General features: G+C 36.6%; 2 protein-coding genes across 4 annotated transcripts in view; one reads left to right on the forward strand and one right to left on the reverse strand.

The window, feature by feature from the left end:
• Flo2 (flotillin-2) overlaps positions 1 to 25,918 on the reverse strand; it is a 320,392-nt gene that overhangs the window by 47,541 nt on the left and 246,933 nt on the right. For both annotated transcript variants that reach the window (XM_074092311.1, XM_074092310.1), the window contains exons 2-3: positions 10,714 to 10,808; positions 9,796 to 9,997 (exon numbers count right to left, since the gene is read on the reverse strand). In XM_074092311.1, the coding sequence (XP_073948412.1) occupies positions 9,796 to 9,997; positions 10,714 to 10,808 (297 nt within the window). The remainder of the gene's footprint in view (positions 1 to 9,795; positions 9,998 to 10,713; positions 10,809 to 25,918) is intronic.
• LOC141431213 (glucose dehydrogenase [FAD, quinone]-like) lies at positions 16,320 to 25,398 on the forward strand. 2 transcript variants are annotated; one of them, XM_074092282.1, is made up of 5 exons: positions 16,320 to 17,098; positions 21,260 to 21,330; positions 22,413 to 22,557; positions 23,039 to 23,209; positions 23,707 to 25,398. In XM_074092282.1, exons 2-5 carry the CDS (start codon positions 21,265 to 21,267, stop codon positions 25,221 to 25,223), a joined length of 1,899 nt encoding a protein of 632 aa, XP_073948383.1. In that variant the 5' UTR covers positions 16,320 to 17,098; positions 21,260 to 21,264; the 3' UTR covers positions 25,224 to 25,398. The 2 variants fall into 2 exon arrangements, with proteins under 2 accessions (XP_073948383.1, XP_073948384.1); XM_074092283.1 differs by lacking the exon at positions 16,320 to 17,098 and having other exon boundaries at positions 21,257 to 21,322.

Genomic DNA, 25,918 nt, shown 5'->3' on the forward strand with positions numbered 1-25,918 from the left:
AGATACCAATTACTCTAGTTTGTAAATAAACTTGAAAAACACATTGAAATGTACATTTCAAACAGAGTATACAGTAGGTATGCCTATCCAATTTATTAAAAGTGTAAACAAAACGATTTCATCAAAATTCTTGTATAAACACCCACTGGATCGAATCAATAACACATTTATCTATAATTCGTGTCTTTTAACTAGATGTCTAATCACTTTTTCACCAAAACAATATTTATTTTTCATTTGAAAAATCTTCGTCAAAATCTGACGTTATTTCTTGATTGAAACATGTGTATAATCTGTAGTAGCATAGACTAGCGTAAAGATGTGGAAAATTTGACATTTTAAAAATCGAGTAAAGCGCGGATGAATAAGCAATTTTTATTTACTTTCCTTAAAAATAAAAAAAAATGCTTTTATAATTGAATAAACAGTCTTTGGAATTAAATCAAGTAATGTAAATAATAAAATAGACAAAAATACGTTGATCCATTCAATTAATTCTGAAGTCTACCCTGATCAGGTTTCACGATTCACAGAGCACATCTACAGTCAAGGGCAAAGATATCGACACGGCCAAAGTTGCAAAAATATGTATACACGGCCTTAATGTTAAGTGCATAAAGTCGTGTATACATATTTTTGTAACTTTGGCCGTGTCGATATCTTTGCCCTTGACTGTACCTACCTCCAACAGCAATTCATAAATAAGTACCTATTTGGTTCCTAGGCAGTTGTGATGCCTGTCTGATTTTACCTGAAATAAAATCCATGAAATGTGCGGCAAGCAATGTCATATTTTATGTACATATGAAGAGTAACGTCTGTGAAGTGAACACTTCAATCACAAAACACAATTGGCAGTTTTGGTTACAGATTTGAACATTTTCTCTGGCTGAGAAGCAATAAAGGTCGTAATCAATAATAGAGTATTACTTTACTGTCCTCGTCCGTGACAAGGGTAAACCAAGTTTCTACTTATACTTTACGATTTGATAAGATTTAGGGCGAAATACATAAGGCACAGTAAATAAATAACTGTTCCCTTATCCAAAGTTTCGCTAGCAATTTGCAAACCAAGTAATATTTTTAGACAGGTAACATTTTAATCTCTCCATGAAAAGCATCTCATTTCTTCACTCAACATTTTAATTTTGTTTTAAATAAATATAACGAAATAATTTTATTCTAAAGGCAAGATACCTCAGATTTCCATAATGGGATACCTCAGAACCATATAGATAGAGTCTATGTCTAGTAGTTAAGGCACGAAAGCGGAACAAACTCACCTTCACATTTATAATATCAGTAAGGATTCCTTTTCAGGTGTCCATGGAATTATTTAAGCATCTGAATATTGTCCGTGAAATGTTTAAGAGAAGTCTCTTCGTTACATTTTCCATACAAACGTAGTCCCGGTCTCATTTGGAAACTAGGCAACAGAAATAGATGAAATTTAGTATGTATGGACTAGACGTAATTATCTACTAACTCAGGCATAGAAAATATAACGAATATCTTGACTGTAAAATATCATTGATTTCTGTGCTATACTTTTCGTGTAATATGAGGACAACGAAACCCAAAATTCAACCGCCCAAATCTTGAAAAGCCTAACAGCAATCTCGATATAAATTACGGACGTCGTTGCGGAAAGCATGGGGGGGACGGCTGCGAGCGCTTATGTCACGAGCGATAAAGACAGCAATATCCCAAACAAATACCTAACCTAACGCGGCCGGCAGGGATACTTCTCTTAAGTAGCACTGGCAGGGTTTATATTTGGACACAAATTATTGACCTACAATTAAGGAATTCGCTCGTCATTAGGTACATCGGTGCACGAGTACGTGACGTGCCAACCTCGATAAACCCTTCGGCTCTTCGATTCATTTTGCGCAATATCGACTTTCTAATAACGGCCCTTAACTCACACGTGTACAGAATACCGGCTGATACTTAATGGGTTACTGTATCATCTGGTATCTTATTGTATCGGTAAATGGTTGCTTTGCGGAGGTTCATGTCCAAGGACTAAAGCCAACCTTGCTAGATAGAACAGACTGTCTATCCGCCGAGAGTTGACTAGTATTATCATATTAGCTTTTGCCCACGGCGAGTGAATACTCGCGCAGAATTCGTAGTAGTAAATTTAGGAATAAAAAGTAGCCTTAATGTTAATCCAGGTTTTATATTGCCTGTATGCCTAATTTCATGCAAATCCGTTGAGCAATCCATCCATCCATCCATACAAACTTTCTCGTTTATAATATTAGTAAGATAGTAAGACTAGTAAGAAATAGTAAGAAGTAAGATACATAAGTATAGATAAGACTAGTAAGAATAAGTAAGATATATTGTGTGTATGTGAATGTATCGATTATTGAAATTTGGTATTTAAATAATTGGACGTCTGGAATAACAATAGGCTGCTTTTTATCCCTAAATTTTCACGGGATCGGGATAAAATCTTGAATTCTCAACCGCTAGGATTAGAGACATGAAATTTAGTGCGGGTGTTTTATATGCGACGTTAAAGAAATCTGCGTTTTAATTTTCCCATGAAACTTAGTAAAATCCCAGAATGTTAATTCAACTGCTAGATGTAATGGATTACGCGTGCGAAACCGTGGCTAAAGTTTAGTTGTCTATATTGCTAAGATTAACGAACAACGAAATTCAAAAGTTCAAGTGGCCTAGACGTCAGACGGCTAATAATATTTTTTAGATATAAATTATCAGCATTGGATTCCCAACACAAGCAATCAAACATGCTAGCTTGGATTTACCCAGCATTAAAATCGACTGTGTTGTGTAAATTTTGACGCACTTAGCACCCATTATAAACTCTTTACGTTAAATTAACATTAAGCAGGCGACTTTTATGTACTTCCTTATTATTCTTTATTTGAGTAAGGATTACTTAATTTTATGAATTAACTTATTTTAAAAGCTAAAAGCAACACGCTAAGTCTGTTCATCAAACCAGGAAGAGAAATCATAAAAAGCCAATGATAAAATAAATGATTTAAATCATGATCCATGTCTAACGTAATCAATCACAGTAAATTTCATAGTACCGTTACAGGAGGACTGCATTCCAACTGCAACGTAACTGGCAACTGTTGACGCACATAATTGGCTAGTTTTCTAAAAAACTCTAATTAGTTCGTCACTTAGAGCCAGTACAGATGGTCTGCATTTTTTGTTTGATTGTCAAAAGAAAAACTAAATATCCAATATTTTCTGATAACTTAATGGACGGACTAAGTAGAATATTAGTTTTACCCAAGAATCTACCCTATTATGAAACACGGTGCCATGTGTCACGATACAGCGTACCATAGTAGTACCTACACTACACACAGGTACAGACAATAAGTGTTAATTCAATTTAATGAAGTCGATCCGAGGAAAAACTACAACAAAATAAAAAGTAACTGATAATCCTCAGGTCTAGACACAATATTGGGTACGTGTATCTTTTTCTTTTATATTTTATAAAATTGAGCTTTCAGATGAAATAGTTGGGAATGCTTCCAAAGCATCGGAATCCTTTGTTCATTTAATACGTCTGATGCATTATGGAGATTGAATTGGAAGGGTTCATCCTTCTTTTCTGGACACCCGAAACAAACAATGCACCATACCATACTGGAGTACCCTCTAACAAAGTACGGAGGGAGGATACGTCTTCGAAATCCTCACGTAGAGCAGCAGTATACCTTGGGAAGTGTGTGTAAACTTAAGGTATGATATAGACAATTGTAATTTGTATGCCATACGATAATAAATTGCTGCAACAGTAATTAATATATTTGAAGCTCTATCTTTTCCTTCTTCATCTTGAGATACCATCTCCTACCGGAGTTCAGCTATCATCAGTTTTAGTGTCAACTTTTCGTCGCCTTAGCTTGTCGGAAATCCCAGTGCACTTTAGTTGCGCGTGCGCTATAATGATTTATGACGGCAGTTCAATGACCTTTTCCTTAGCTTTAAAGAAGTACGAAAACGACTTGGTAAAACAATAATATATCATAATCATTAGATATGCCAATAAAACGATTGGCGTTAAAAGGCGATTTGACGGCCGGATGGCCAAGTGGTTAGAGAAACTACAGGGCTACTACGAAACTCGAAGTTCGTGTCGTGCGGTCCCTCTGACACTTATAGAAATAGAAATAGAAATAGAAATTGTTTATTTCTTAGAATATGTACTACCAAGTATATGTACAGTATATGTAAGTGTATGTTTCTTAGTATATGTACTACTGTACCTACCAAGGTACAGGTAGTTATTATAATAAATGTCGACAGCATATTCTGCCAGTTCTGGCGTAGAAATATTAATATGTCACAAAAAAATACGAATAAAGTTGTCATTATGAACATGAATCAAATTAATTTAACTTAAAATTATTATTAAAGATTACATAACTATCATATAAACAATAAAAAAAATAAGAATTTAAAGTGATATTATAAATTCTTGGAACAATTACCTAATTAATACGGAGAGCGAGAGGGACGGTACGATACGAACTTCGAATTTCATAGTAGCCCTGCTGACTACGAAGCTTGAGGTTCCGGGTTCGATTCCCGGCCGGGGCAGATATTTGTATGAATAATACGAATGTTTGTTCTCGGGTCTTGGGTGTTTAACATTTATTTAAGTATGAATTTATCTATATTATGTTTGTTTATCCGTTGCCTAGTATCCATAGTAGGTACAAGCTTTGCTTAGTTTGGAACTAGGTCAATTGGTGTCAAGTGTCCGATGATATTTATTTATTTAATGTAAAATTAGCGAAAAAAAAATTAACTTTTTTTAATGTTATTAATTATTTCCAAATTTTGTTGAGATTACAGCATTAAAAAAAATGAAAATTAATGACAAATAAATAATTCATATGCTGAATAAAAATTGCACACAATGGAAAAAGTCATGTAACGACGCTACTCTTTGAACTTTTGCCTTAAAAGATCAGTGCCCTCTTGCCATTTCTCATACAAAGGCCTGCCTATTATTTTAAGGTTATTTATAAACCCATACACGACATGCCGGCACTCGGAAGCGCAGAGGACGTCGCTTGTTCCTGTTCGCGTGACAGATAACAAGTGAAATATTTATGATGGCATGGGTAATTGATTAGCGGTCGCGCGTCTTGTGCGAGTGCTATATTTGATTGCGCATGTTAGAATGGTGTTTCTATCTAACACACTCGGGGCTTAGCTTAACCACACCTTGTATGTTGTTAAAATAGGCCAGATTAAAAAAAATACAATTACTCCATTCAGTTATATTACCAAAATTATGGGACACTTTTTTTTTATCCAACTGGATGGCAAACGGGCAAATGAGTCTCCGGATGGTAAGAGATCACCACCGCCCATAAACATCTGCAACACCAGGGGTATTGCAGATGCGTTGCAACCTTGAGGACTAACATGGGATACCGCAAGTGCCAGTAATTTTACCGGCTGTCTTACTCTCCACGCCGAAACACAACAATGCAAGCACTGCTGCTTCACGGCAATTAGCGAGCAAGATGGTGGTAGCATCCGGGCGGACCTTGCACAAGGTCCTACCACCTGCAAAACACATTTTTTCTTTTGTCAATTAAACAAAAAATTATGAACAATTTTTTGGTACAATTCTTACGAGTATAAAGACGTGCGTGACATCACTATCGAACTTTGACCTGCTTTATCTGTCAGTTTTCATTTGATTTATAAAATAAAAGGTACATGCCCAATTTTTTATAATCTAAATGAGGGACTATTTTTTTTACTAGGACACAACCCAATTACATTGACGTTTCAGCCACTTTGCAGTGCCCGTGGTCACTGTCATGTGGTCGTAAACTTTGAACTGATGTCGAGATTACGACCGAGGTACTAAACCTAAGATAAAAGACGTGGTGAAGTCGAATGTATCAGAAAACTTCGATACTTTATAAGCAAAGAGCTATTGATCAAAAAATCCTCCTAGAGCAGAACCATCTTTGATCCATGGACAGATGTCTGGACGCTTTATAGCTGAGCAACATGACATTATCATTTCCTTACAAGTAAAAATGTAAATCAACTAGTTAAAACCATTGAACAATTCTTATTTACATTTTTAGAATGCAAATACTACTTTGCTACGTGGGTGGCGCGGAGAAAAAAATTTCGTTCTTAGGCAACCTGGAGAAGCGAGCTAGGAATGTCATCGGATGCAACAACTCGCAGTCCGTTTAGATACTCCGATGGGAATCGCGTTCTAATGGCGCCACAATACTTAAAAATATACTCTTTACTGAGTCATATTTAACAGAGTTTTTATGTTTTTTTTTCATCATAACTTTGAATGCGCTACGAAGCTTACGCATAGGTATAGATGTAAGTAGGTACAATTTTAGGCAAACTTGTTAAAGTATCGAGATACGTTAGGTAGTTAGTAAGTACATAACACAACCGCAATATTTCAACAATAAATGTTTGACAAGAACAGACTGCATCATGCCACAATATCAACAATCAATCACATTCCCGTTCGCCAACTGAATTTTGGCTTACCACCGGTCCGAAACTGCAAGTAAATTTTGCCACGAATATACATAAAGCAAATGTAATAAGGCGCTATCCGGCTGCCAACTTTGTCGTCTATGCCGCTCGACGTCCAAACTAGCGTTCGAGAACAAAGAGAGGTAATAAAACCAGAATATCCGTTTCAGAGAGAATGCAAAAAGGCATCCGTCAATTTCAACTAGAAATGAATAATAAAGATGAAATGGATGCATGCGAAAGCAATCTGGATTCCGGACAGAATATAATATATTGTAAGTTTACGAGTAAAGATACTATTAATAAAGTCTCGTAGATTCAATAAATATGTACCAATATTACTCGCTTTCTTATCGTTCATCTATATTGATAGACCATATCATCAACGTAACTAAGTTTTGATTTAAAAAAAATCCTGATTGTTTCTCCGTTGTAATCGAAGCTCTTTTCATGTACCAAATTTTATGTCAATCTCCAATGACATAAAAATCTCCAAAGTGGGCTGGAAAAGGAAAAAAATTCGCTTCTAAAATTTGACCTACACACTAAGTTGGCATAGTTATATGGCAAGTAAAATAAAATCGTGTAAATAAAATAGAGCCTAGTCCGAGTCATAATAAACGAAGCTAGCACAAAGCAATTAAAAACATACAAAGTGCTTCCGAATAAGACCCCAATTAGCACAATACTTCAACAACACAATAGTCTTGTATCACAGATCACAGTAGGGACAGTATTTGCTGCATAGTTAGACCAAGTCTCACAAACAGCTTTTTATGGCCACCGATTTTTTTTTAAAGTTGCCTTACATAGGATGACGGCACCAATCATGGACATGTCAAGCACAGTAGTACAGTCAAGTGCAAATATATCGACACGGCCAAAGTTTTAAAAATATGTAAACACGACCTTAATGTTAAGTCCATAAAGTCGTGTATACATATTTTTGTAACCTTGGCCGTGTCGATATCTTTGCACTTGACTGCACCAAGAAATATATAAGGTCACCTGAGGTAAAAGCGACTATGGGGTTATTGCGTTTATTTGAGTTATCTTTTAAACAGCGTGATTTACAACAGCTCCTGCCATCTAGTAATAGACACTTGAACTACTTGGAAATAACCCGTAACATAGAGGCGTCTCGGTGAATCGTTTCAAGATGTCGCAATTTTAAAATTGGTACCACACCAGAGTTTAGCAGTGCTTGAGATAGTAAAAATCCATTTACATCTCATTTTTTAGGGTTTGTTGTTTATTTTTTATTAAACACGATCAGTATAAGTTGGTTCACATGTCTGATTTAAATTCATAAAAAGCTAAATTTTAGAATTATTTCCATTTAAAATCTTTGCAAGTTATTATGAAACTTTGCTAAATGCGTCAGTATCTTAAGTTATTGCGTCTATGCAACGCATTTTACCCAATGTCAGTGGTCAATAACCGTTTTTTTAATAATGTAGTTTTATCAATTTAACACATTTTTCATGTTAAGTAAGTATATTATTTTACCTGTAGAATGTTTCACTGACTATCGTCTAAAAATGTCACTTAATTAAACTTTTCATCTCACTCTTCAATCGTAAATCTTCTAGTCAATCGTCGAATCGTAGAATATTTTTAAAATAAAAAATAAAACTGCCTAAAACAACACACAGGAACTAAAAAGCAAAAAAAAAATATAATTTGAATCGGCTACAAAAACCGCTAACTGAGAACCTCCTCTTTTTTAAGTAGGTTAAAAAAAATTTGCAACCTCTGGTATTTAGCTTGAAAATGCGTCTGTAAATGAAGACGCATTTTCCCTAATTATACTATTTTTGTCTCAGCTGATTATTCGCGCTTTGTGGCTTGTATTAATAATATCTTCTAGATTATTATATTGCGAACACGTGCCATGAAGTTTTGAGGCGAAATCCAAACGTTAGATAATTATTTAAAAAAGATGCATTTTCCCAAATTAGGTATAGCGTCTAAAATCCCGTTTTTAAAAAAAATGCTTGTTATCTTTTAATTGTCGTGCAGCAAAAAAGTTCATAAATTTATGTTAAAGAGTGATAAAGCACAGAACGCAAGAGTATTTCAATATACTTAATACATACTTCATAATTTGAGATTAAAAAAATATCAAAAAAACACAAAAAAACAGTGACGCATTTACCTCAGGTGATATTATGTTCGGGAAATATATTTTTTTTGTCGAGGGAAGAAGTCATCCACGTACCAACTGGCTGGCTAAGTTCAAAAGTATGCCAAAAAAAATATTCGCGAACACAAAAGCTTCCTGTAGAATGTTCCTTCCCATTGCACTTCCTCGATCCATAGTGCTCACAATAGACCGATTATACGATCAACAACGAGTAATAAAGGAGCTAATAATAGCTAATGGCATCTAATGAGGACCTTTGTATAGCCAAGACCTTGACACAAGCGGTGAGATATTGACCGCGGTGGCATACCGGTTGTGTGTGCCGTAGGCAATGAAAGTGTTTATTATGACACTGTCGAAACTTTTTAAGTATAACAATAGGTGCACGACTGTGTAAAAACAAATGAGGTCGAACGAGGGGAAGTGAATCGTATTATCGACCTCGGATGAGATCCTACCTAGAATTCTATTGCATCTTAAAACACATTTGACGAAAAAAAAACATAATGTCTGCTGGCGTAGGTTTCTTCTACCTGCTGTTGAGTTATTGTGGCACTGTACAAACTTCGCTATCCGTGCCTGAATGTTTACAAAACTTAACACAAGATGTCGCTACTACGCTTTACGTGTCTTGGTTTTATTTGATCTTTTTTTTTATCTTCTTTCATAATACAAAGATTTATGTTTTTTTCAACATACTACCACATAACGTTTGTGAATATGAAAAAGCATCATGCAAAAATATAGTCACAGTAGCGACCTCTATTACAAACACAGAAAAACTTTACACCAAACACGCTCCTATAAGTTTCATAACACCAACACCCACACCACTACTCCACCCTAGATGGCGCTTTCTTCAATTACTAAGAAGACTAGCGGCCCGGTCCGTGCTTCGCTACGTATACAAAAAATGTGATAAATGAAGAACCGCTCTACCGATTTTGTGCAAACTTCACATACTTGTAAACCATCTACTAAATAAATAGTCCGAAGAATGCCTAAAGATTTGGTTTGGATAGATGAGCCCGTTCTTGAGTTAGGTATAAAATTACAACGAAAAGTGGCATTGATTTTTATATATATTATTGATTGATTAAACTTACCGAGAATTGCTCTCAAGTGTCCTTCTAGAGTCTGAAGTATGGTCATTTTGATCTCCTTGACAGTTTTTCCGAGGAACTGCTCGCAAGCAGTTGTCAGGAGCTCGTCTTCGTTCATGATCTTGCACTGGGCTACTCCGGTGACGGTAAGGGGCACACCTTGGGCTGTCTCCACGTATTCACACATCGGGTTGAGGGTCATAACCTGGTGAAACAATTTAATCAAATTAATTACTGGGTAGTTTTAGGAAAACAAAGGGACTATTCGCGGTAGTTCGCAGTAGTACCTTCAGTTCTTGCAAAGGAACAAAGGCGAAAAAATAAAAGCAGTTCTTCCTTCATCTCTATGGGCGCCACTGAAAAATATTCGATGTGCCCCCCCCCAACTCTCTCTCTCTCTCTCTCTCTCTCTCTCTCTCTCTCTCTCTCTCTCTCTCTCTCTCTCGCGAATAGCACGCAATAGTTCCTACGAAACAACAGCCAAAGGAAACTGCTACGCGAATAATTCAAACAAAGATTTGGATTTTGCATCACGCGTCGCCGACTGATCATGTTTATGCTATTAGTATATTTTAGTAGTTTTTTACCGCGACTTTTTTATTTTATTCGATTGGATCGCAAACGAGCAAGTGGGTCTCCTGATGGTAAGAGATCACCACCGCCAAAAAACATTTCGTTGCCAACCTAGAGGCCTAAGATTGGGATACCTCAAGTGCCAGTGCTGCTTCATTCTTCACTTTGGCATTTATTCCGGAAAAACGCACAGTTACCGAGGAAACAGCGCGCGATAACCGAATACCACGCGGGCGCTGCCGCGGGCTAAAGCTAGTTACAGTACCTATATATTCTGAAAGTAAAAGTAGGGGCTTTGCTTCCGCGATCCAAAGGCCCAGTGTTCGGAAACGAAGGGCCTGTGCGTACCTCAAGCGATATGCGCTGCACGTCTGTGACCAGCCACCAGGCCCAGCCCCAGCCGCCGACGATCGTCTTCTTCGTGGTGGAGCCGCAGCAACCGCCTGCGAACAAACAATACATTTACAGCAATCAATTTATCATTTCATTTGACGACCGGATGGCTACGAATATTGAGGTCCTGGGCTCGATTCCCGGCCGGGGTAGATATCTGTATGAATAATACGAATGTTTGTTCTCGGGTCTTGTATGTTTAATATGTATTTAACCCCTCGTATGCTAAATTAAGAAAAAACCTACGATCTAGCTTCGTTTGTCTCAATTAAATAACAATTTTACTGATAAAGAATAAAATGGTAAAAGATAAGTAGCCTTAAATTTGATGCAGATCTGCGCTCAAGCATAGGTACAAGAGGTTAAGTATGTATTTATCTATATAAGTATGTTAATCCGTAGCCTAGTATCCATAGTACAAACTTTGCTTAGTTTAGGACTAGGTCAATTGGTGTCAAGTGTCCAATGATATTTATTTATTTATAGTCATAGATTCACATACGTCAAAAAAGTATTGGGATACTCAATAACGACTCTCAACTCAATTGATGCTTTGATTCAATAATAATATGCATATATTGAAAAGGTTCAAAACTGTCTAGGGATAAAAAACAACCCGAAGCACTTTTGATGAGTGTACAGTTAAAGTGAGAAAAGTTTTTCAATGACAAAGTCTTTATTACATTTACATAAGACTGATTTTTACTCGGCCTGTGTAAAAACTTTTTCACTACCTACATCTATACACTGCGTCCTATACACCACTATTTCGTTTTTTTATGAACAAATAGAAGAAATATAAACTTTGACATATGTTTTTATTAAAAATAAAATATTTGTATAAAATACGTAGCCAGCAAAAAATTACCAAAATTATATCGTGACGTATCTACTCATTCATATCGTTATGGTATCAGTAGACACCTAACCACTTCATTTCCTTGCTAAAAAAAACCGAAGTATAACCACAGGCGAACTGACAGGGGTAAGGAAGTAAGTAAAACCCAGCTTGCTGATTTGCTAACGCATGGAAAAACTCTAGGTTTGTATTATCGAGTGTGGCGTTATAATTATGATCCTATAGTATTATACAGGAAGATATACGAAGTGGAGGTTAAGATTGCGGTTGTTGTGAAGGTACGCCATTTATAAGTGAATCACCGAACTTCCCCGATGGAAATTGTGACGAATGATACAGGGAGTAAAACAAACAATAATAGAATATACCTGCCTTTAATTAATTTTAAGTAGTTTTTAAACAATGAAATTTTTGAACTTGCATTTTCTGTACATCTTACGTAACTTACTTTAGCACTTGCGGACCACAGGTTGGCAACCACTGGTCTAGAGAAAGGGTTAGTCTGTTACAAGTTTGGCAGGCAGCGTAGAACAAAATAGATGGCCAAGTGCAGTAACCTCTAGGGATTGCGTGAACTAGACCAGCAGGCTCACTTCCCGATGGGACCAGTTACTGGTCGCAGGTCGACGAACTACCCTCTCTGCTTTCTCTTTTACTTAGGAAGCTGCAACCGTAAATTAAGAAAAAAAATTGTCACTTAACTTATTTTAGACCTTACTGACCACATATTGGGTATCACTTGTCCAGATAAAGAGTTTGTCTGTTACAAGTTTAGCAGGCAGCGTAGAACAAAATAGATCGACAAGTACAGTAACCTCTAGGGATTGCGTAAACTAGACCAACAGGCTCACTTCCCGACGGGACCAGTTCAACGCACTACCCTCACTGCTTTCTCTTTTACTTAGGAAGCTGTAACCAAGGAAATTCATTACAGACTAAATTCATACATACTCAATTAAAATACGCTTGAAAATATGCCTGTTTAAAACATTCTGAGACAATTTGTGGCAGGTAGATGAGTTCAAGAAATACCCTTTTCTATAAAATAAATAATTCTAAAAACGATCCACAATTGATGAAGAAATCGATGAACTTAAAAAAATAGCATACTTACATACAGTGGAACACTTACCTAACCTCCTTTTTTGAGTCGTTTAAAAATATAGTTTGAAATCTGTCCCATTTCTGTTTGACTTCGCCTTGATTATACTACTTCAAACGAGAGACGATTAAGTATACCTGTCTAATGTATTGCAATTAGCAAGTGAAGCGACAATGTCCTAAAATCAGTTCTTTAGCGCGTTCAATTGACTGTGATTTTTTCAATTTTCTGTGCGTGTGCAGCTGTGCAGTAATTGCATAAGACCCAATTTAGTTGCCGTAGAAATGTTTTTATCAACTTTCTAACTATATTATGATTTGCACCTTGGGAAACCGTGCGGTCGCTTTCCCTGGGAAAGGCGTAGGGTATACAACTCTCGTCATGGTGTCGAAGTACAAACTAATACATGCTGCTCGTTCCCTAAAATTTTGAAGCTAGGTCTTTTTTAGGGTTCCGGAGCCAAAATGACAAAAACGGAACAATTATAGTTTCGCCATGTCTATCTATCTGTCTATCTGTCTGTCCGTCCGCGGCTTTGCTCAGGGACTATCAACGCTAGAATATGTTTTTCACGAATATGTATGTAAACTTTGCCGACAAAATGGTACTTACAATAAAAAATCAAAACAATTTTTTTAGTGTACCTCCCATAGGCGTAAAGTAGGGGGATTTTTTTTTCTCATCCGACCTTGTAGTGTGGGGTATCGTTGGATAGGTCTTTTAAAGCCATTAGGGGTTTGCTAAGACGATTCAGTGATTTGTTTGCTATATATTCAACTTTAAAGTGCAAATTTTCATTAAAATCGAGCGTCCCCCCCTCTAAAATCTAAACCGGTGGGTGAAAGAATTTGAAAAAAGTCAGGATGGTAGTAAGTATATCAAACTTACAAGGAAAACTATAACGGCTAAGTTTGCTTGAGAATTATTAGTATTTAATAGTAAATAGCAGCCTAAGGTATAAAATATACCTAAACTTGGAAGATTCCGTATAAAATATATAACTGTATATTACTTATTTTTTTCGTAATGGCTACGGAACCCTATTTTGGGCGTGTCTGTCACGCTCTTGGCCGGTTATTTTAAAACTCAAATTCTCATTGCATTTCATCTTGTACATAATTTATTTTAGTAGGTAAGGATAGACTCACATATTAATCCCGCAAAGGCGCAGCAATGGCGATGTAATAATAGAGCATTTTCAATTTTATTATTCAAACGTAAATAATTGGACTATAAAACGTCCCTAGCTAACTCAGTAGGTGTACTCATATACTTACAGCAATTTTTATTTTTTAGGATACTTCCAAAAACAAAGGTGATGGTGAGGTGATGTGATGCAGAAAAAATATGCCTTTTTAATCACGTAAAAATATATCTTTAAAGTTATCTCATCGTTTAAGTCACATTTCAGCCGACGTGGTAACGAGTAGGTTAGATTAACCATTATGTAGCACCTCAATCTATCTCTGAATGAGCCTAATTAATTTCTTCTATTCCATGTGCACTCACTTGTTTGACATCAAACATCATAAAAAACATTATAAACCTGTAACTAAACGACTAATCTGAATCAGACTTTAAGAGGTGTCCATTACATCCCATCGGGATCGCGGTAGATGCGGAAAGCATAAGATCGGTCTGAGTGGAGAGACTTGGGGGAGGCCTATGGCCAGCAATGGACGTCTTTCGGCTGACATGATGATGGTGATGATGATGATTACATCCAATAACTATAACTGGGGAAACACTTATTTAATGTGTACAATGACTAAGCGCCAAGACGCGCAAGCTGTTTTTAGAACAGCATTCACTTTCTTCCGAGTCGTCTGCATGACTTCAATCACGTCATCCACGTACACCCGTTACCAGGTTAAGCCCCACGACGTCTAAACTGCTTATGTCTCACAGCATGTTAATCTTCGAAGTTGTTTGTAGTTGGCAACAATAAATTCCAAAGTGCCGCTCCGTGCTTTTTTAAATATCATTAACATGGTGAAAATTGTGCGAATTTGAAATACGAGTAGAGAAGTAGAAATAAAAGCTTCAATATTTTTTTTCAGAAGTTGAAAATCTTACATGAACGATATTTAGTAGTTTTGTACAGTTATAAGCAGAAATAGATGAGCACTTGTGGTGCTTAAAATGGTCTACACACTCTCTTATTACCTTGGCAGTACAGGGGTGTATGTATTAGACCGGGAGATGGTGACACAAAATATTAGGTCATTTGTACCAGTATGGCGGTTCTTCAGGGGTCTAATTACGGAATGACAAAAAGAAAATGATGGTCACAGCGCTGGTACCGGCGGCCCAATCGCGTGGGCGTTAATCGAACGTGTCGGATAAATAACGAGTTCGAACGATTTGTTCCACAAAAATGCTTGTATTTTCCGATAGTCGATAAAAAAAGAAGTAGGCGGTAGCGTAATGCCATACTTCTCCGGTGTGACTTCCGGTGTGACTTACAGCCCGCCATACCGACGCGAATACATTAATAATAAAAAAAAATCAATTCAGCCATTTGTTACAGGCTAATTTTTGCACAGCTAATCATCGTCGAGTAGCCATTAACGAAATACACCATGCCATACTTTTCTGGCGGTTCCAAATGGCCGCCATACCGCCGCAAAGGAGTATTTTTTTTCGCAAAACGATTTGTACCACTATTGCATTTGGATTTTTGGAAAGTATTTGATAAAGTTTGAATGAAAACTTGGTTTTTCGACACGTTTTCAAGGTACAGGACATTTAGATAAAATTCAACCTAAAAAATATTATCCCATACTGTAACTATGGGGCGGAAGACTGTTAAGCTCGAGCAAGATATGAAAAAAAAAATTGGAACTTATATTTATAAGACAAGATTGCCGCCACCTAGCTGTTTGAAATTTTGTATTTATATTCGTTAAACCTCAAACTTACAGGAAAAATTAGTGCCATACGGGTACAAATCGTTCGAATTACAAATAAAACCTTGGAACTATGAAAAAATATTATCCATGAAGGGAGAGGGAGAAGGGTTAGTTCACAAATAAATATACGACATGCGTTATTGAACATTCCATTCAATAGCTTATTTCCGTGAGTTTGTTCCGCCTGGAAACACCTATACTACCTACCACATGTGTTCTACGGGATATCACGATATTCTGTTTTAAACTTTCATGATTTTCACTCGTAATTACCACAATCAGGACTTATCACGCTAACAAACGAAAAAAAGGGGGGTAGAATAAATCTAAATAATTAAAGAAATATCCATTTTTATTTGAACTGAGTTTAAAGTCACGCGCGTAGATCCCCATTACCTAAGCTCTTACTAAGTTACAGTCCCCACAATACCTAGAGAAGTCAATTATTTATTACTCGTTTGTTACAGTGATAAGTCCCGATTGTGGTATTAATTATTACGACATTTGTCTGATATGTTTTGATCTGATATGATTTTGGTATGATTTGTTAATCTGTCAGATTATTTATTTAACAAAATCATTGTCCATTGTAACTGATTAAAGTGAGATTTGTTTTTATCAAATATACACATGCGACCAGAAACTTTATTGACAAGCGACAAGACGAATGACGTTTTGGACGCAAACAAATCTGACGTTAAACAGGTTAGTAGACAGAAAATACCTTTGTTAAATAAAAGATCTGACGATTAACTAATATCACTAGAACTGTATGACACGAATATCTGTGATATTATTGGTCAAGTGGCTGAATCAATTATACTTACCACCAAAACAAACACCAAATCAAGATAATTATGTATTTTAAACTTTCACCATTTTACTCATAATTAATATCTACTACACGCAGGACTTAACATTATTAGATTCATTATACCTACTGCTAAAGTTATATCTCAACATTCACGATATTTTAAAGTCACGTCCAAGTCCCGGGTGTATATAACAAGGTAAAAGAGTGTACTTCATAATCATATTATTTGTCGACTGGCCAAATAATAAGTGACACGCCATTCATCAAAAAATTTCGAACTCTTCATTAAAATTCAAAATGTATCCTCGACCCCCTTAGCTATCCGTACAGTCCAAAACAATAAAGCCCCCACCATTTCTTCTCAGTACAACGGCCTGCGTGCTCAGGAGTCGATAGTCAACAGCCGAAGAAAGTACCCGTTACATACCAAAGCAACGGTACCGCTCGACGCACCGCGTTCACGACCGTCAAGTTATATAAAGATTCACTTACGATACTCTTACAATATATTTGTCATACTTAGAAGTAAGGGTGTAAACAAAAGAAGATTGGGGAAAGTGATTCCGTTAAGTGAAACTTTAACGATGAATTCGCTTCGCGATGTCATCCTGTGATTAGTTATTGTTGAACACGTGAAAACATATAAAAGCTAGGTGAGTTGATTATTTGTATGTTGTTGTCGAGTCTGTTTTGTTTTATTTAGCTGGTGTCAAAGAATTAGTGGTTATTGGAATATTTGTGATTATCGGCTTTAGAATTAACGCTAACTTGTCAGACGGTTTTTTTTTACAAATATGCATACATATAAACGTATACTTACATTTACACATTTCATTAATCTTCTGAAACTACGAATATTTTAAATTAGAAAAAAATTTCGATATACAAACTTTATCGTGACTGAGTTTCAAAATATTGCTTCGTCGTGCTGAAAAAGCTATGAGTTTACAACGAAATACTGTTTCATTGTAATCACCTTTTTTATTCTTTATCAAATCACTTACGTATAGTTAGTTTGTCAGTGGTTAAACGATAAACTGATCGAATCGATTACTAACATTTTTGATTCTTTAAATGTGGTTTAAACATTGTACTCTCTTTTTTACCAGAATTAAGTTAGATACTTCGTCTCATACTACTCAATTAACGATATATCTGTAGTCAGTAGGTACCTAACGTACGAGTAAACATCACCAATGCACGCTAGTCATCAGTCTATCAACCATTTATTTTCCTGGATGTTTATCATTTAATTGGTATTCCACGTGTCGCCGGCATGATAAAACAGTTACATAACACATTTTCACCGGAATCTTTTAGCATTCTGGATGTTACCAAAGCAGTTGTGCGTTAGCCGTATCGGATTCACTTTCTATAGACAGAAAATGCAGCGGCAGAATGATGAACTAAAAAGTAAAGAAGTACCTAAGGTAAATAATATTAAATACTAGGAAAAGACCAAAGTTTTGATATTATTTAGCGTTACTAAATAGGAGGACTATGCGTTTGAACTTGCGATGCTATCTCTGAATTTTATATCTACAATTAAAATATAGAAAAATAGCGGCTTGTTATTACTAGATGACAAAATAATAAAATCACTTTAACCCAGGCCTTCTTGTATCGTCAAAAAAAATGTTGAAACGCAACAAAATACATATCTTTTTGGCTTTGGTCTACTTGGACTCAAATTGCGGTCACTCAGCCACGGTCAAAAGAGGTATTTTCCCTCCCAATTCTAAGATTAAGCCTTATCATAAAAAACCTTAATTGAAACTTAGCAGACTGATTAAGCAGGCCAAGAAGTATGATTCATAAACACTTGCTAGCAGTCTGCTAGTTGTTGAGCTGCTGATAGACGGATTTGTTATGTTGGCCACCTTGACAAATCAAAGACAAAAAATGGCCTAATCGATAATTAAATAAATTGACAGCAGTGACAGCAAATTAGCAGGAAAAAAAATAAAAAGCGAGAACATTTCCGATCCGCATGTTTATTGTGCAAAAAGCCATAATTATGTTAATCATCCTTTCAATTTATTAGTTAATTGTTGCTAATTTAGGATTTTTAAATACAAATTCCTAAAATAAATTTTCCAGGTAGCCCTGCCTTCACATAAAATATCTTCGGTATGTCAAAGTCAGCTGTTCAAACTTGTGGCGGCCATTTTGTGACTTAGCAAGGAGATAAAGGAGGGTCTACGGTGCTCTAACTTTAGCAGAGCCTTGATCGACTGATTAGCGCTAACAGACGTTTATGAATCATGTTTTTAGCATCGGGCCTTCAAGGAGCCTTCAAGGAGGCTCTAACTTTTTATGAATAAGGCTGTAAGATTATAAGATTGAAAGTACCATAGTTGCCACTACATACATACAGAAAATAAGCACTTGAACATTAAATATACAGGCAACTAATAACAACTAGAAACCACATTGTTGCACACTTTTGCTCAAAGCACCTTTAAATTTTATTTATTGTCTAAACAATTCCACTTTTGCGAGCCACACAAAACGACTGGGTTTGGTCTAATAGTCTATTTCATTAAGTATCTGTGCTGCCAAGTTCGTCCAACAGTTAAGTATGGGCCCACATGCCTACTTACAAACAAAACAAAGAGGAAAAAGAGAAAACAGGCATTGATCACGTGTTAACGTTTTAAAGAAAGTCAAAAAGAACAAGAAATTGTGTAGTTTAAAAGATACGAATGTACCAATTGATCAGCAAAAAGTATTTAACTGTATGGTATTACGTACGGTAGCACAGAATAGATAACAGTACAAACTTTGAGTACAAACGGTAGATCAATCCTAGAGTCCTCAAGTCAATGTAAAATTACGTCATTCACCTACGACTACTACGACAGGTGTCCAAACTAAAGACATATGCACTACACGAATAAAGGATACATCATCAATTTGTTATCAATCAACTAGAATTGCAGCAGATCAACACATATCAACATTTGTAAAATTTTGTTATCTCTCTTCTCTTACCACTAAAGTTTATAACTTAGTTTTAAATTAATTGAATCAGGCGTTACTCCATAGAGGTCCATATCAATGAACTATAAATATCAAACAATTACTTTTCTCACCCGCGACCTTATGATAGCTCTTAAACGCATTCAAATTTATCTGTCGTCTTGTGTCGTGACCCATCAGAACGGTATCGGTTTCATACATTTTATATGGTTGCGTTCAAATTTATCTCATGCAGTGTGTTTAAACGACTTGTGTTGTGTCGCATCACAAGCTAAGGAGAGAGAGAGAGAGAGAGAGAGAGAGAGAGCGGTAAATAGAGAGGTTTTGAATGCGGAACGAAAAAGTGTCCAGTAGGTAAGTAGGTACAATACAAATCTCATAACTCGTAACATGCATTGCAATTTGAACTTAAGAACTTCTTCTAACATAATTATGTCATACTTATTTTTAATACTGCAAAAGCCTCATCTTTGGGTCATTTAAAAGGTTGCACAATAAACGTATAATGTTTTATAAATGTTGTTAAACCCATAAATTTTTTTTTTTTAAGATCTCCGTTACATAAACATAAATAGATTTGTTACAAATTCATTCAATTTGACAAATATTTATTCCAACTGTAGAGGCAGTGTACTTACGGAATTCTTTTATAAAAAAAAAACAAGAGAAGCTGCTTTCGTGCAACGAGGTTGCATAGGTACTTTATTAAAAGAGCGGGAAAATTTTAATTTTGGAAATATTTCGTTGCCATGTAATTTATTAGGTATCGATGTATTTTAATACCATAAATTTAATTTAAAATTGTAATCAACACATTTGATCTCTCGCTTTTTTCGTGTTGAAGTTAAAGTGACAGATCAAAGTGAAGTTCAAATATTTGGAATTCTGTGAGTGGACCCAACACTATCATCAGCTTTTAAAAATAATAATTAAAAAGCTACTTTGTCACTGATTTTGCTCACTGATTTCTCATAGCAAAACCTGCCTGTTTGAGGTGCTGAGGTGAAAAGTATAATATACCAACGTAACCGTTACCGTTACGTTCTATCGCGGTAAAGTAATTGAAAAATTATCACGTCCAAGCAATTAAGGCTGGCGCTTTTTCGGATAACCTAGTCCATAAAAACGTTTCAATTCGGACTGATGGATGGCAGAGGCGCGCTGGCGTGACTATTCGTATTAATGTCAAAGAAGTTCAACTGTTTATATTAAAGAAGTTACAAATATTTAGTTGGGTCTTATAACAAACTTTTTTTTATTAATTCTACGTCTCGTTTTGTATCCAAGGCTTGGATACAATTTGAAATATTACATTTAGCTTAGCCGCTTTAAGAATATACCCTGATTATTTCCATTCCAACCCTGTCATCAATTGAGAAGTACTGATACTTTATTGGAGAATATACTTACTACATGTCATAAAACAATAATACCAATAAATGTGTCTGTCAACTTGAAAGTTAGACTTTAGCGACATATTCATTTTGATAGGAACTTGTTTAAAAAATGATAAACCACTTATTTGGTTGATGGCACAGTCGAGTTCATAAACTTGTGAGCAAAAATTTGATCAAAAATATCTGAACACGACTCTATTGTTAACGGCGTAGAAGCGTGTTGAACTCGACTGTACATCTGATGTGTTATAGTAATATGCCCGAATAATATTGTCATTCGTTCCCTAAACCTGGCCATGTACTACGAAGTGCAAAATTCTAACTTCGTATCTTGCCATCCCACTGACGCTAATATTATTTAATACGAGAGTGAGAGGGACGGTTTCATCAGTACTTGTTGTCTAGGTTATAATTTTGTATCACCTTCTGTTCCAGGCACCATGAGTTCGCTGGTGACCGCAGCGGCCGACGCCATCGCCGGCACGGCCGTTGCCACAGGTATGCAGGTAACTACTTACTCATAACGACTCCAAGCTTTCCCATTTAGGTCCTAGACAAGATGTCAGTTAGCATAAAAGCGGCACAAATTTTTCCCGCTCTTACGTGCTAGCTTGTGAAAGGATAAAACTAAATTTAGTTTTTTTAATGAAGGTAAACAAAAATTATTTCTAGTGGTTTGAATCGAGCTTAACTCCCCTTGCCAACTTCACCGTAGCAAATAAGCTACAGGTAAATTACATGTATAATTTGGGTGGCTTAAGAGAGGATGCTGGACGCTATAGGTGCCCTTTCCTTGTAAAAGCATTAGACGGTTTCCGTCCCGGACTTCAGAGATTTTTCGTCACCCATAATATTATGCTTCTACTTATATTTTCTTGATATTGACAAGCTTTAATTAAGTTTCACATGTCCCGATGTCTGTCTGTCTGTCTGTAATCAAATCTTGCAAGTTAAATATTCGACTAACTTCCAGTAGTTGGATTGACTCGAAATTTGGCGTACTTATGTAAATTGCATGAGAATACAATAATCTGGTAGTGACATCCTGGTAGTCCGGCCAGGATCGTCTCCACAGGAGTACAGGACGGAGTTTATCAACGGTTAATGGCATCGACTTGAAATTTGGTATGCAAATTTAGTTTGGGTGACAATACAAGTACAGTTAACAAAAAGTACAGTCAGCAAAAAAAGTTTGTATTGAAAATGTCATTTTTACCAAAATCTTATTTTAATACCCACCCAATACTATTTTAAATAGTTCAAAATAATTATCAAGTTTTTTACCGCAAACAGACCAGTGAACCAATTTCAAATTCGCCACTTAAAAAAAAAGAAAGCAAAGAGTCCTCGTTCAACTATTCTTTATTCTGTCTGTGTATAGGTACAGGTTCAATTTCGGACAAAGAAATCATCTAGAGCCAGACCTCGAAATTTAGCAGAAGTTGAGTTGTCCCTGTCACACAGTATTTGGGGGTAGATTCAATCTGATGCATTGACAATGAATAATTTATGTCTTTTCATATGTCTACTTCTCAATGCTCAGAAAAATGTAATGCAATCGTGTGATTCATTTTTCCTTTAATTATAGATGGCGTGGTTCGTCCCGATGTTGGTGGCGACCATAGCATACTTCCAGTTCGACCAGACCGACCCGGAAGGACGGCTGACAGATATCGAGGAGTCCCAGATGCTGGCTGATTACGACTTTATCGTTATAGGATCTGGTTCCGCAGGTAAATGGACTTTAATAAAATTACTAGCATAATTTGCAAAGCCCTGCCATCTATCAGCATAATAAAACAAGAAAAACAAATTCCGATGGAGTCACATAACTCTGAAAGAATTTTCTGTATATGTCCGTTGGATAATATCATCAACAACAGGTGATCAACAATATAGATATTATGATAACGTAAAGTGTCAAAGTGGTAACAAAAACAGGCATGGTGTCCCTATAAACTAATTGTAGGGCTGTGCAATGACTCGTAAAAATAAATGGTCCTTTCTCACCATGCGCGTACGAACCACCTCATGAGTTGAGAGTACGTAATCAAATCATCTACATTTACTCACTCTACTAAGTTCGCATAACTTCATTACTTGTCGATAGCAAAAAATCTTACTTTCCCTCAAAATTAGGGATGGACTTCAAATTACTATAGCACATAACGAATTCAATCGCATTATAATAAAACTCTCAAATCTATTTTTCAGGCGCCGTGGTAGCCAATAGGCTTTCTGAAGTAGGAAACTGGAATGTTTTACTTTTAGAAGCCGGAGGAGATGAGACAGAAATATCTGATGTCCCGTTATTGGCCGGATATCTGCAACACAGTCAGTTAGACTGGGCTTACAAGACTGAAGCTAATGAACATTTCTGTTTAGGTAAGAGCAAGTAATATTCATGTGGTCTACACTACGGACAGAAAACCACTTTTCTAGTGGCGACAATCAATATTGTTTTATCCGTATTCAAAAGAGCCAACTAAGAAGATAACTAAAATAATTGATTGAATCAGGCGTCACTTTGCGAAGGTCCTAACTCATAAATTAACTTTAAAGCTGAGGGTCCACTGATCGGAAGCGGACGGATTTGTTGCGTTGTATATAGATTTCTTGGCGCAGAAATGCCGATCCAATGCACGCAGTACCATAGAAATCTATAAAAAGCAACAAATCCGTCTCCTTGGTAGGTACGGCTCGATTCAGATGCAGTGGATGCTTAGCTTTAACAATTACTTTGTTTACCCGCGACTTTAAAACAGCATTACTATCGTAAGAGCGCAGGTGAGCAAAGTAATTGTTTATAGTAATCATGAGATAACTTAAAAAAAAACTTGAGATGTTGCCTTTATTCATAAAAAAATATTTACAACTTTCAGCAATGAGAGAAGGCCGATGCAACTGGCCACGTGGAAAAGTATTAGGAGGCAGTTCTGTTTTAAACTACATGCTTTACTTAAGAGGAAATAAGAAGGACTACGACACGTGGGAGGCCCTCGGAAACAAGGGATGGGGCTATAAGGATGTACTTTACTACTTCAAGAAGTCGGAAGACAACCAGAATCCATACTTGGCTCAAACTCCTTATCACAGCACTGGAGGCTACTTAACTGTATCTGAAGCTCCTTACCACACACCCTTAGCAACGACTTTCGTTGACGCCGGAGTGGAGATGGGATATATCAACAGAGACATAAATGGTGAAAAACAAACCGGATTCATGGTGGCTCAGGGTACGACACGACGAGGTAGTCGATGTTCGACAGCCAAGGCTTTCTTGAGACCTGCTAAAAATCGCCCCAATCTTCACATATCTATGAGCTCATTCGTAACCAAAGTCATGATAGATCCAAGAACAAAGATCGCTTTTGGTGTGGAATTTGTCAAAAATAAAATGATTCATCGCATCAGAGCCAGAAAAGAGGTGATACTTTCTGCTGGTACAATAAATTCGGCACAGTTGTTAATGTTATCTGGAATAGGACCAGCAGAAGAGTTGACGAAACATCGAATACCAGTAATACAAAACTTAAAAGTCGGGCAAAATCTTCAAGATCATGTTGCTCTAGGAGGACTCGCTTTTACGATTAACAAAGACATCTCTATTGTTGAAAACAGACTTCAATCTGTGAGTACTATGATGGAATACGCTGTTTTAGGAAATGGACCTCTGACGATTTTAGGCGGAGTAGAAGGTCTCGCGTTTGTGAATACCAAGTATGCTAACGCAACAGATGACTTTCCTGACATAGAATTTCATTTTATAAGTGGAGCGGCCAGCTCAGATGGTGGTGCACAGCTGCAAAAAATTCAAGGTCTAACAGAACAATTCTACAATGCAGTTTTTAGGCCTATTAATAATAAGGATGTCTGGTCTATTTTACCCATGCTACTGCGACCTAAAAGTAAAGGTTACATTCAGTTGCGTAGCGCAAATCCGCACGACTATCCCTACATTTACCCCAACTACTTTGCGGATGACATGGATATGAAAACGTTAGTTGAAGGAGTGAAGATTGCTGTGGCTCTATCAAGAACAAAAGCCTTTCAGAGATTTGGGTCTGCGTTAAACCCTAACGTTTTTCCAGCCTGTAGAGCGTTACCGCGTTTCTCTGATGTATATTGGGAGTGTATGATCAGGCAGTATACAGCTACGGTGTACCATCCAGTTGGAACAGCAAAGATGGGGCCTTACTGGGATCCTGATGCAGTGGTGGATGATGAACTAAGAGTATACGGAGTGAAGGGACTGCGTGTCATTGACGGCAGTATCATCCCAGTGCATGTAAGCGGCAACACTAATGCCCCTATCATTATGATTGGCGAAAAAGGCAGTGACATGATCAAAGAGTTCTGGATGATCAAGAGACGAAGAATATCTCGGTACTATCACTGATTTAGGTACAAAGTGTTATTCATGTTGATTTGCTAACAGTAGTATAACTTTGTTACGTCACTTGTGAATATTTAGTTCATGAAACAGTCTCCACACATTGAGCACTATTAGATGGTTATTAATTTATTGTATTGTAAATATTAGATTTTAATAAATTATTTGACTATTGTTTAAATATTTGTGCTTTTTTTTCATCTAAATTTACTTAACAAGAAAAACAAAACGAAAAACGGAAACCTTCTGGGATCACACTATAGTTAGACAGATTTCTATCCGTCACAGACAATTTAGCCCGCATCTACCGATCTCACTAAGATAAAATTTGTTTTTCTGTTAATCCTAAAACAGACATGAAACGAAAAATTTAATAGAGTTTAATAAACAAACTGTAAAGTCACCTGCAATAATATCTGCTATAGCGGAGCGTGCAAAAATATAGAGTCCAATCAGATATTTATGCACGCTCCGCAAATATAAAAAATATAATAATAATAATCATTGTCCCGATAGTGGTTTCGGCAAACGGTCTAATAGCGAAGAGTCTCGACCAACATTTCAAGAGACTCTCGCTAGATGGCTGGATCAAGGGCCAGATACAGAAGGCGGTAATTCTGGACACAGCTCGCATCGTCCGGAGGTTCCTCACTCTGCGGCCCTGACCACCGATAGCTTGGGCCCTGCCCCGTTACCGGCGG

The sequence above is a fragment of the Choristoneura fumiferana genome, chromosome 9 (assembly GCF_025370935.1).
Source record: "Choristoneura fumiferana chromosome 9, NRCan_CFum_1, whole genome shotgun sequence".
Lineage (NCBI taxonomy): Eukaryota > Metazoa > Arthropoda > Insecta > Lepidoptera > Tortricidae > Choristoneura > Choristoneura fumiferana.

Excerpts from the sequence above, each read along its gene's own strand:
- LOC141431213 (XM_074092282.1), top strand. The coding sequence starts at position 21,265 with ATGAGTTCGCTGGTGACCGCAGCGGCCGACGCCATCGCCGGCACGGCC. Across the intron at positions 21,331-22,412 it reads CCGTTGCCACAGGTATGCAG|ATGGCGTGGTTCGTCCCGAT; the intron begins GTAACTACTTAC and ends CTTTAATTATAG. Across the intron at positions 22,558-23,038 it reads TATAGGATCTGGTTCCGCAG|GCGCCGTGGTAGCCAATAGG; the intron begins GTAAATGGACTT and ends TCTATTTTTCAG.